Source organism: Perognathus longimembris, chromosome 11 (genome assembly GCF_023159225.1).
Source record: "Perognathus longimembris pacificus isolate PPM17 chromosome 11, ASM2315922v1, whole genome shotgun sequence".
Classification (NCBI taxonomy): Eukaryota; Metazoa; Chordata; class Mammalia; order Rodentia; family Heteromyidae; genus Perognathus; species Perognathus longimembris.
Genome location: NC_063171.1, coordinates 42,812,077 through 42,824,301, shown reverse-complemented (window position 1 = coordinate 42,824,301; position 12,225 = coordinate 42,812,077). Strand labels below are relative to the sequence as shown.

Sequence of the window (12,225 nt, the reverse complement as noted above, 5' to 3'; positions counted from 1 at the left end):
GGCTGAGTGCCAGACCCTGGTGCTGCTTGGATCTGGGGTGCAGCTAATTCTTGAGAAGCAATGCAGCGAGTGCTGTGAAGTACTCCACAGAAGGGGCGGCCACCTCCCACCAACCACTCCTTTGTGTCATAGGCTTTATTCCAGAGTTCCCTATAGAGAGGATGACAGTGCTGGGTTGGGCTAGGCCATGCAACGCCCCGCAGGTGCTTGGGGCCTTACTGAATCTGCTTCCAGAGCCCAGCCCAATGCTTGGGAGAGGTACAAGTATTATTTAAGCATTGAGTGAGAAGGAGGACTGGCATGAATTCCAAAAGAGAATCTTGTTACAGGAGTAAAACATGTATAAACAAGTCATAGGAGGTACACCGAGCCTTAGAAAGATGTCCTGGATTTCGAGGAAGGAACTAAAAAAATTTTTTTCCAGGCTTTTTGATTGGTGGATATCAGTGGAGTGTTTGTGACATGTGCTCTGCAGCAAGACTGAAAGCTCTGGCATGATTTTGGGGCTCAGAAAACCAACTCCCAGCCCTTAGACACCCCTTTCTTATTATGTCTCAGGCAAGGGAGGCCTCCATCTTGGCTGGGGATCAGAGTTGAGGGTATGTGTGGAGAGATGGAGGGGAGAAGAAAAAAAAAAGCCAAGTGGGAGAAGCAATTCAACAGGGAACTCTATGCATTGGGGCCCTAGGGAAGGCTACAGCAATAGACAGTACAGGGCAGGGAGAGAGGAGGGCAGGCTGTAGAGGCTTTGTATGTCTGTGTATTGAAGGAGAAGCTTGGAGTCTGAGTGCTCAGCCAATATCTGCAAAGCTGTGGATACTTTTTGGTGGCATTGTTCTATTAAATGAAACCTTCCAGTTTTCAATGAAAAGGGCCAGCTCTCCCTCCTCTCCCCTCCCTCCCTCTCTCTGTTTCTCTCTCCCCATTCACCCCTCCCGAGTAATTGGGGATTGAATTCAGGGCCTCACACATGCTAGGCAAGTGCTTTACCATTTTGAGTTCTATCCTCATACCTTCCCCTCTGCCCCCTTTTGACTAAATAGCTCCTGCCTCAGCACTTCAGGTGTTGGGATTATAGACATATGCCACCATGCTTGGCCAAAAAGTTTTAGTTTACTAAAATAAACATGTTCTAAAGATGGGAACTAAACAAAGATGGAATTACGATGATGATGGTGACATGAAGTTGATAGTCTTGCTTATGATATCTTGGTATGTTCTGAAAGATTAAACTGATTTAAAATACAAAGTTAAAACATTTGTCATGTTACTGAATCAGGTCCATTTTGACAGCCACACAGTGAGCTAGTCACTGAGACAAGTTTCACAAAAGAGATAAGTTGCAATGCAGTTGAGCATGGAGAGGGAACACCCAAGTCTCAGATCTGTCCATCTGAGGATGGGATTTGGGGTATTTAGGTTGTGGAGAAAGGTGATTGATTGGAAGTGATCTGGGGGTCTGTGCATATAGTCAAACCTCATAGCACTTCATGAGATACCTCATCAGAAAATGGTAGTATTTGTGATAGGGAGGTCAGATCTGGCCAGTGCCATCATTAACTGTGGAGGGACTTCAGGTTGACTCCAGCTCAGATTAGAGCAGAAGCCAAATCCATCTCCACTAAGCTCTCCCCCACCCTATCCAGGGAAGCTCCCCTTTATTATGATGTTATGTAAACTGACCACCTGAGGCCTGGGAGCTTCAAGAGAACCTGTGCCCTCCCATGGGTAGGCATATCCACCTGACGTCAAATCCATGTGCCCTCCAGAGTGCGTGTATCCACCTGATGTCAAATCTATATGCCAATTCTTTTTTTTTTTTTTTTTTTTTGGCCAGTCCTGGGCCTTGAACTCAGGGCCTGAGCACTGTCCCTGGCTTCTTCCTGCTCAAGGCTAGCACTCTGCCACTTGAGCCACAGCGCCGCTTCTGGCCGTTTTCTGTATATGTGGTGCTGGGGAATCGAACCTAGGGCCTTGTGTATCCGAGGCAGGCACTCTTGCCACTAGGCTATATCCCCAGCCCTATATGCCAATTCTAACTAGAATGATAGGTTGGTCCAAATAGATACTATGAGACAGACTGTAACTCTATTGGCCACCTGTGTGCGGCCTAGCATGCTCTGTAAGTGTTGTATCCTCATTGGTCACCTGCGTGTGGCAAGTTTGTCTGTGATGTTTACCTTATAACCAGGCTGGAAGGCCACACATGTGGGCAGTTCCAGCTCCCGAGTCTGGGCTGCACACTTGCGGGCGGCTCCAGCTCCCAAGTCTGGGCCCTGATCTTGTACACGTGGTCAGCAGTTTCAGCTCCCGAGTCTGGGCTGCGACCAAGGCCGGTCGGTTCACTTTTTGTTCACTTTTTACTTCCCCAATAAGTCTGTCTTTTTGTCATCTTGTAGTTGGAGACTGTGTGGTGGACTCTTGGGGGAACCAGGAATCCCCTCCCTTGGGGGGAATTCATTTCATTGTAGCGAACCCCCACTCTACTTCAGTATTAACATCATCTTATGGTAAAGTTTCCGGCCTCCTGACTTCAAAAGGTCACCATCAGACACCTATGCAAGCTCAAGTGAAAAATTGTTAGTTTTTGACCAAAAAAAACCCTCACAACGCCTCAAACCCTTTATGTCCCTGAAAAGCAATTTAGGCAATGATAATAATTATAACCTATATGTTAGACATATTATATGCAGTATAGTTAGTGCCAGTGTAATAATATATAGCTCAGCTGTGTAACCTCCAGATTCAATGAATTTTTTTTGGTACACAAGAGACATTTATTAATATTCTGTTATATTTACAGTTTTAATATAGCAAACCAAGGTAAATTACCACTTGGGCAGAAAGCACATCATTCTACATTTATAACAAATAGGTTTTCTGCTAACACATTGTAAAAGCAAGTAGTACAGTATATTAGGGATCATCTCAAAAGTTCCAAGCTAATTCCTTCTTTACTCCTAGTACCTAATCCACTGGAATTCTAATCATACATAAGTCAAGAATTATACTTAAGCTGCACTTACCTTTGTTCTTTCTATTTTATACAGTGACAACACTTTAAAATTCCTTAGGTACATACCACAGAACAAAAAGGTACTGCAAAGTTTCGAATACAGACTATAAAAAAAAAGAACGCTTATTTACCAATTAAGAATGTATTTTTTTTATCACACCTTAATGTATTTTGCAGTATGATTTTGCTTTCAGGTGTTTACACACAATACAACTGAATAAATTTCTAGATTAACATTAAACATGGATTATGTGCAGAAATGTAGTCATAACCAAAGTCTTAACTTTTGAGAAAACCCCTTTAAACAATCAGCCTTATACATATTTCACACTAAAATCTTTAGTCCCAAATTCAGTTTGAAATGGAAAATTAAAAAAGCAAGATTGCCCCCTACTGACTACAGGGACATGGCTCATGCTACTTAAAATGACTACAAACAATATAGAAGGCAGTATTAATACATCACAGACTTGATTGCAAGAGCTTTTTCAAACATTAACCACTAATGATTCAATGATTACAGAATTCTGCATTAACTATTAAAATTTTACACCTAGGAACAAATAGAGAGAAATGATCTTTTTCAACAGTACTTTATTTTTTTTTTTAGGTGATTATTCCTCTGCGTTCTGCATCTTGATTCACTTCCTGCAGGTGTTCTCTTGCTTCTTGAGAGGGAATTCATAAACGCAGGAAGGCCCTTCCCAGAAAACATCTTTAATAAATAAAGAGAACTCTGGTCCTGGGGAGATTTGAGAAAGTTTCTGGCATCTTCCGAACTTTTGCATAACTGATAAATCCTCTGAGAAACAGGAGAAAACCTAAAACCAAGAACACCCACCAGAGCCAGTACTGATCATCAAAGTATCCAGGGGAATAGGTTGAAAACCTGACAATCAGGATCCACTTAATTAGAGAGAGGCCAAATCCTGAGATGGCCCCACATCTTCCTGCAGCTGAGGTGGTCAGGCAAAAGGACAGGAAAAAGCCAATCCAGTTGAAGAGGAATGCCATGAAAAAAGTTAACATGAAAATCCCATCATTTCCTATCCTCAGCTGGTCGGCATCGTCACAATCATCCCGACCCACAAAATCCTCATCCCTTCCAGGAACCAAGGGGATCAAGGCCTCGGCCTTGGTTCTTTCGGCCTCATCATAACTGGGCAGCGTAGTAGCCACGTTATAAGATGGGGGCTTTGGAAACCCGGACTCATCTTTGTAGTCAAAATATACTGCACTCTCTGCAGAGATGCTGCCGGACGGTGGAGGAGCATCGCCGGCCGCCTGCTCGGGTTCTCCAGGCTCGTCTCCATTCTGCAACTGCTGGTACCGACTGCCCCAGGCCGGCTCGACCTCCGCCAGCGCCGCCAGGGCCAACGCCACCGTGCAGCCCGCAGCGGGGAGGGAGCGCGCGGGAACGGGCCGGAGGGACGCGGGCGCTGCGCTGCGGCCGGGGCGCGCGCGGGGGCCTCGGGGGTCGCGCCGCGCGTGGGGTCTCGGTGGCCGCCGCCGCTCGGGGAGAGAGAGAGACGCTCTCCTCAGGTCGTCAGCACCGTCGCCGCCGAGGCTCCACCGCGGCCCCTGGGGAGGAGGCGGGGACCACGGCCACGACGCGGTGGGCCGCCCCGTCCCCAGCTCGCGACCCAGAATCAATGATTTTGTTTTCATTTTCGTTTGGTTGTGTGTGTGTGTGTGAGGTTTGAACTCAGGGACATGAGCTTAGTTAAACAAAATGTTCTACCACTAGAACCAGGACTCTCCTAGGAAGGCTGAGGGCCACCCGGTCAAGACCTAAAGTGCTTAGCATTACAATGACCACAGTCTTGACCCTACAGCTAATCCGGAACACCACAAGACCTTGGAGCCAGCAGGTGACCTATGCAAATTGGTTGTTTTCTTGTTGACAGGTAATTGCCAATCCTAGAATTATTCCTTCCAACTGACACCCTTATCTCTTTGAAGTAGTGTCTCTGATGTAGCCATCTTCCTGTGTGTACTTTTGTCTGTTAATAAATAAAAACTCTGTCCATGGAACCAGAGGCATCTGAAGCCTGAGAGAGGCTGCAGGTCCCCTGGTACCCCGAAAATTCCACAGTCCAGTCTCCATCATTGCTTTGCTCCGGGCCTTGCTCCCGGCTGCAGCGGGACAAGGTGCTCTCGAGGTTTGCAACACTAACAATTAGTGATTTTTAAAGCCAACTGAAAGGAAGTAGCCAAGAGGGGTAGAGCACTTCTCTTGAAGTTAAAGAAGTAAAAAGTACAAAAGAAGCCTGGCGTTTGTGGCTCATTTGTGCCTGTAATCTTAGCTTCTCAGGAGGCTGAGATCTGAGGATTGCAGTTGGAAGTCAGCCAGGGCAGGAAAGTTCATGAGACTCATCTCCAATTAACATCAACAATCTGAAAGTAGAGCTGTAATGAGGTGTGTGTGTGTGGGGGGGGAATCCCCCATCCCTTCAAGAGTCTACCACTCAGAGATAGTCTCAAGCAAAAAGATGATAAAAAAAAAAAAAAGGTGGATTTATGGGGAAAATAAAAGTATACTGACCGGCCAGGGCCGCGGCCCAGACTCGGGAGCTGGGACCCCGCGCCCTGGGCCACCCTTGGGCAGGGTTATAAAGGCAAACACCACATGGTTGAACTTGCCACACACAGGTAGCCAATGAGGTTACAACACTTACAGAGCATGCCAGGTCACACGCAGGTGGTCAATGGAGTTACAATCTGCCTCATTGCAACTGTTTGAACCAACTTTTTTTTTTTTGGCAGTCCTGGGGCTTCGACTCAGGGCCTGAGCACTGTCCCTGGCTTCTTTTTGCTCAAGGCTAGCACTCTGCCACTTGAGCCACAGCACCACTTCTGGCCATTTTCTGGCCATATTCTGTATATGTGGTGCTAGGGAATTGAACCCAGGGCTTCATGTATACAAGGCAAACACTCTTGCCACTAGGCCATATCCCCAGCCCCGCCAACTTATCATTTTAGTTAGACTTGGCACAGGGATTTGGCGGGACTCACTTGATGCAGGCGGATATGCCTATTTATGGGAGGGCACAGGTTTAACCTTGAATGTTCCACTACTCAGATGGTCAAGGAGTTCACACACTCTTACCACAGCGAAGGGGAACTTCCCTGGATAGGGCGGGGGAGATCTTAGTGAAGATGGAGTCGGCTTCTGCTCTCTAACTAATCTGAGATGGAGTCAACCTGATACCGCTCAATGGCCAATGATGGCACTGGCCAGATCTGACCTCCATATTACAGTTCTTACTTCACAGTTTTTGTTGATATCATTTTTCGGGTATCTACATAATTATGCTTATGTGATGTTTGATCTCATCCTTGCCATGTAATATAGATAACATTCCTGTTTCTTAGATACAAATTTTATTATGCTTGAGTTGGTAATTACTGAGACTTGGTGGGTGGTACAGTCCTGGAGAATCCAGGAAACTGAAGGAATGGAGTGGTCGAGGTGACCAACCTTTATTTCTCAGCTGAGAGGGAAGGGCATCCAGGTGGGAGAAGGTAAAAGCAACAATGATCTGATGGTATCTATGCCTTTGAGGACAGACTTAGTAGAATCAAGAATATGCTAAACTGTGGGCTGGGAATATGGCCTAGTGGCAAGAGTGCTTGCCTCGTATACATGAGGCCCTGGGTTCGATTCCTCAGCACCACATATACAGAAAATGGCCAGAAGTGGTGCTGTGGCTCAAGTGGCAGAGTGCTAGCCTTGAGCAAAAAAGAAGCCAGGGACGGTGCTCAGGCCCTGAGTTCACGGCCTAGGACTGGCCAAAAAAAAAAAGAATATGCTAAACTGGAGGATATTAGGAAGATATCTGGGGGAAGTGACGGAACTAGAAGGCTAGAGGAGCATGGTGCCAATGGCTAATGCCTGTGATCCTTACTACTCAGAAGGCTAAAATCTGGAGGCTTGTATTTGAGGCCAGCCTGAGCAGAAAAGTTGGTTAGACTCCATCTTCAAAGTAACCAGCCAAAAGCAGGGCTGGAGGTGTTGCACAAGAGCTTAGCAAAATGAGGCCCTGAGTTCAAACTCAAGACACACACACACACACACACACACACACACACACACACACACACACACACCATCATCCAAAGCTATCTCAGAAGAAAGAGAATGACAAGAATTATGGAGAAATGGCTCCCTTTCCAACTCGTTTTGGTTCATCATTCCTCACATCTTTTGGGTTCTTTCTGCAAAATGGACTCTTCCTAAATGAGGTCAGCTGTATTAGGGATGTGGAGAGGTACTTAGCATTTAACATTAGTGTTTAACATTTCATCAGCCCTACTGAAAAAAACCATGGGTTTTGGCTGGAATGCTTCTCTATCTTTAAGATTTTATCCATGTGTTCACATTGATCTGGGAAGGGCTTCCAGGCTGATCCAAGATGAGGTAGACTTGGTGATATTTCCAGATTTCCAGATTTTCATGTTTCTTCTTAGTGATGAAAATATCCTTAAGCAACAACAAAAAAAATGTCTTTTGGATTTGTTTGAAGTTCAGCAAAGCAGATAGGTTGGGAAGACTAAGAAATACTCTATAGTCAGCCTTTTGAGGATAGAGAACTTTAAAACATAGAGAGATGTGATTGAATTTAGATCAGGGACAAAGAATTGATTTACTCAATCTACTGAGGATTGGTCAATTCTGTGGCTTCACTTCAAGCCAAAGAAGTCACTCATGTGGTGGTTGTGCTAGAGCCAGTTCCTATTTCACCAGAGCTAGATCATGCACATTCTCTCCAATCTGAAATCAGCCATAATGACAATATTTGCGCTACAGAAATTGGAAAATGTTACAAATCACCATAACCATCACTTTATCTCCTTCTCCAGAGTAAAATTTTAAACATGCCTCAGCTTACCACACAACTGGATCTTCTGCCAGGCTCAGAATGTGCTTCTAGGTTCAGATATTTCAGAAAGAGATGCTCCCAAACCCAATATTTACCTATGGGTCCCAAACTAGGAATAAAACAGGTAGGGCAACACTGTAAATAAAAATCTACTGCTACTGACTTCCTTTTTTTATTTTTTTAACCCTAGTTGCTTCTCCAGAGTTTAGGTTAGAAGGCTTTCTTTCCTCTGAACCTTTTCTTAATTTTCTCTAGAGAAGGGGGAAATTATAGTGAAAGGGACAAACGAGTCTGGATTTACAGGAGAGGAATTTCTGCGGATGTGTAATTTTGCCAGGTTCCCATTTGAAAAGTATGTCTGTACCAGTCAGACTGACTTGTTAAGTGAAGCTCCATTGTACTCCCAGATTCCAGGCTGAGTCTAGGCAGGCCTCAAAGAGCCTTTGGTCTAAGTCTCACATTCTAGAGAGGAGGGAGCTCAAGTTTATTGAGGTTAAATGACTTTTCTATCCACATAGAGAGCCTCATGGATTGTATTTCCAGAATATATTGTAATCCATTTAATTTCTATCATCCACATAAAATCCCAAGGAAAGATTCGACTATCATGTTCATCACTTCCTCTTTGGAAGTCCTCATGGGAGTGAGGAACTATAATTGACTAAAACTGGTCACATGTGTGTCTTAATGCCAGTGGCTCTCAAGAATCATGAGAATTAAGGAAAAGCTGAAAGGGCTGCTTGCCAATGCTGCACAGTTCTGTTCATCAGAAGACTGGGAGAAGAGAAGATAGACAGACAAAATAATGACTAATACCCATAACTGTATCTCAGCAAGTCCAGAGATGCATAGAAAAACAAGCCTGTCAAGATGGGAGGGGTGGCCAAGGAGACATGCCTCCAGTTTAATGATTGTGCTTTGGGACAGAAAGGATGAAATGGAGACAAAGTAAGAGAAAGGGGAAGTGAAAGATCAGAAGTATCCAACCCTAGAGTTCTTCAGCAGCTTGCTGATGTGAGGATGTGAATGAAAACATTCTCCTCCATATTTAGATTTAGTGGTATGGGTATTGTTCCTGAATCCTTTTTCCAGTACTTATCCTTTTGCTCTATTCATCTTTACCTATAGTGATGGCTTCATTTTATTATTTTGTTTTTTCCTCTATTTTTTCTTTTTCTCATTTTATTTTTGTTTTTTTGTTTTTTTTGCCAGTCCTGGGCCTTGGACTCAGGGCCTGAGCACTGTCCCTGGCTTCTTCCCGCTCAAGGCTAGCACTCTGCCACTTGAGCCACAGCGCCGCTTCTGGCCGTTTTCTGTATATGTGGTGCTGGGGAATCGAACCTAGGGCCTCGTGTATCCGAGGCAGGCACTCTTGCCACTAGGCTATATCCCCAGCCCCTCATTTTATTTTTGAAGAATAACAAAACAGTTTAGAAAAAATGATTAGAGTATTTATTTTTCTGCCATTTGAGTATTTATTTTTATGTGTATTCCTTATCAGATAACTTATAATTACAGACATCTAGCTACAGCTCTATAATGTTCACTCCCAGGATTTGTACTGCCATTTGCTTATGGCTGTTTTTTTGGGGTGGGGTGGGGTGGGGTAGGGTGGGGATGGAGGAAATGGGGTTTTTCTATATTATCCAGGCTTCCTTGAACTTGTCATTCTCCTTCCTCAGCTTCTTGAGTAGATAGGATCACAAGTATACACCACTACTATTGGCTCCGTGGTATTATTTCAGAGGATTTTTTTTTTTTTTTTGCCAGTCCTGGGGCTTGAACTCTGACTGAGCACTGTCTCTGGCTTGTTTTTGCTCAAGGCTAGCCCTCTACCACTTGAGCCACAGCACCACTTCTTGCTTTTTCTGTTTATGTGGTGGTGAGGAATCGAAACTTAGGGCTTCATGAATGCTAGGCAAGCACTTTACCGCTAAGCCACATTCCCAGCCTCTCAGAGGATTTTTTTTTCCTAATCACAGATACTAATTATATACCACTATCAAAATGTACTTTATCATAAAATATCAGTTTCTGGGTTTGAGGTAGTGTGTGTGTGTGTGTGTGTGTGTGTGTGTGTGTGTGTGTGTGTGTGTGTGTGTGTATGCACAAGCCACTCCTGGGGCTTGAACTCAGGGCCTGAGCACTGTCTCTGGCTTTGTTTTGCTCAAGGCTAGCACTCTGCCAACTTGAATCATAGCACCACTTCTGGCCTTTTCTATATATGTGGTGTGAGGAATTGAACCTAGGGCTTCATGTATACATGGCAAGCACTTTACCACTAGGCCATATTCCCAGCTCCCCCACCCCCAACAAATTATAAAGAGGGTTTTCAGTTCAACATATCAATTTATATGTACAATGCATTTTAGTGTCACCCTTTCCACCTTTCTCCTTGCCCCCTGTCCCATCTTTACCATATCCTCGTTTCCTAGTTCGAGTTTCATGTGTGTACTTTGAGTATTATCACTATATTGGCCCACCATTCCTTTCTCTGTGTGCACACACCCCTTCACTTGCCTTTAACCTCAAGATAAGACATATTTCAGCTTCTTGGTATTCAACTGTTAATTGTTCAGAGGTAACAACTGAAAAACCCAACCGTGCATATCATACTCAGCTTGACTATGTACACACACACACACACACACACACACACACACACACACGTGGCCCTGTATTTTGTGTTTATATTTCAGGTCTAACTTCATGTGGCTTTATGTTGTTCTATGAATCTGTATTACATTGACTTATCTTTTTCTTTTGAGACAGGGCTTCAATATGTATCCTAGGCTGCTCTTGAATGATCATTTTCCTACCTTAGCCTCTACAGTGCTGGGATTACAGGTATGACCCACCATGCTTGCTTGCTTTTCATATACTGAACCCCTTCTGCATTGGTGGGATCAAATACCTTGGTAATAGTATGTAGGGTTTTTGTTTTTGTTGTGCTGGTCCTGGGACTTCAATTCAGGGCCTGGGTGCTGTCCCTGAGCTGCTTTCACTCAAGGCTAGTAGTGCTGTACCACTTGAACTATATCTCCACTTCTGGTTTTCTTGGTAGTTAACTGAAAATAAAAGTTTCACAGACTTTACTGCATAGGCTGGCTGCAAAGTATGATCCTCATATCTCAGTCTCCCGAGTAGTCAGGATTATAGACGTGAGCCTCCACAACCCATCTTAGTATATAGTTTTTTGTTTCTTAATGTATTCTTGGATTTGGTTTGCTAGCATCTTGTTGATGATTTTGGCACATGTTCTCATAAGACATATTGGTCTGTAGGGTTCTTTTCCCTCCTTGAGCTTTCTTTGTCTGCAGATGCTCTAATTTTAAATATGTAATTAAGATTTTAATTAAGATGAAGAATTCAGTAAACCAACTCTAACTCCAAACTTGTCACAGTGACAGACCAAGAATATGATCAGGACAAATTTAAATCTTGAGGTTTTTAAATCATGACTTATTTTTAGTAATAGAAATGTAAGAGACTGCCCTATATTTACCATACCATAGAGAATGTCATAGACTTGGTATTTTAAAAATGTATGTTTAAGCTGGGTGCTGTAGTCCTAGCTATTCAAGAGGCTGAAATCTGAGGATTGTGGTTCAAAGCCAGCCTTGGTAGGAAGGTCTGTAGGACTCTTAGTTCCAGTTAACCCCAGCAAAAAGCCAGAAGTGGAGCTGTAGCTCAAGAGGTAGAGTGCTAGCTTTGAGCACAAAAGCTCAGAGACAGTGCCCAGGTCCTAAGTTTAAGACCTAGGTTTAGTACCAACACACATACGGGGGACATGAATTTCCTTAATACAGAATATACAAAGGTTTTTATTGACTTTCTTTCTTTTTTTGTCAATTGTGGGGCTTGAATTCAGGGCCTGAGTATAGTCCCTGAGCTCTTTAGCTCAAGGCTAGCACCCTACTACTGTGAACCACAGTGCCCTTTCTGGTTTTTTGAGTGAGTCTCATGGGAACTTTTCTGCCTGGGCTGGCTTTGAACTGCAATCCTCAGATCTCAGGATCCTGAGTAGCTAGTATTACAGGCAGGAGTCACTGGCACTGGCTTTATTGACTTTCTTATGTGTTTTGTTTCAACTTCTCATTTGGGAAAACAGTTTTTAAATATCCTGATATCTATACACAATGCTTTTACTGTAATTCTTAGTCATTTTATAAACATGGCAGTAAAAGCAAAATATCATGCCAAATTATGATTTTTTTGTGTGTTATGCGGTTTGGACTCAGGGCCTCTCACTTGCTAGGCTGCTGATCTACCACTTGAGTTACCCCTCAAGCTGTGCCTTTTGCTGGATATTTTAGAGATGGAATC

The 12,225-nt window shown here is 43.9% G+C and overlaps 1 protein-coding gene across 1 annotated transcript; it reads right to left on the bottom strand.

The window, feature by feature from the left end:
- Positions 1-3,593: 3,593 nt before the first annotated feature.
- LOC125360205 (NEDD4 family-interacting protein 1-like) lies at positions 3,594-4,684 on the bottom strand. Its single transcript, XM_048358235.1, has one exon. It carries the CDS (start codon positions 4,682-4,684, stop codon positions 3,734-3,736), a length of 951 nt encoding a protein of 316 aa, XP_048214192.1. The 3' UTR covers positions 3,594-3,733.
- Between the last annotated feature and the right edge of the window lie 7,541 nt (positions 4,685-12,225).

Excerpts from the sequence above, each read along its gene's own strand:
- LOC125360205 (XM_048358235.1), bottom strand. The coding sequence starts at position 4,684 with ATGAAAACAAAATCATTGATTCTGGGTCGCGAGCTGGGGACGGGGCGG.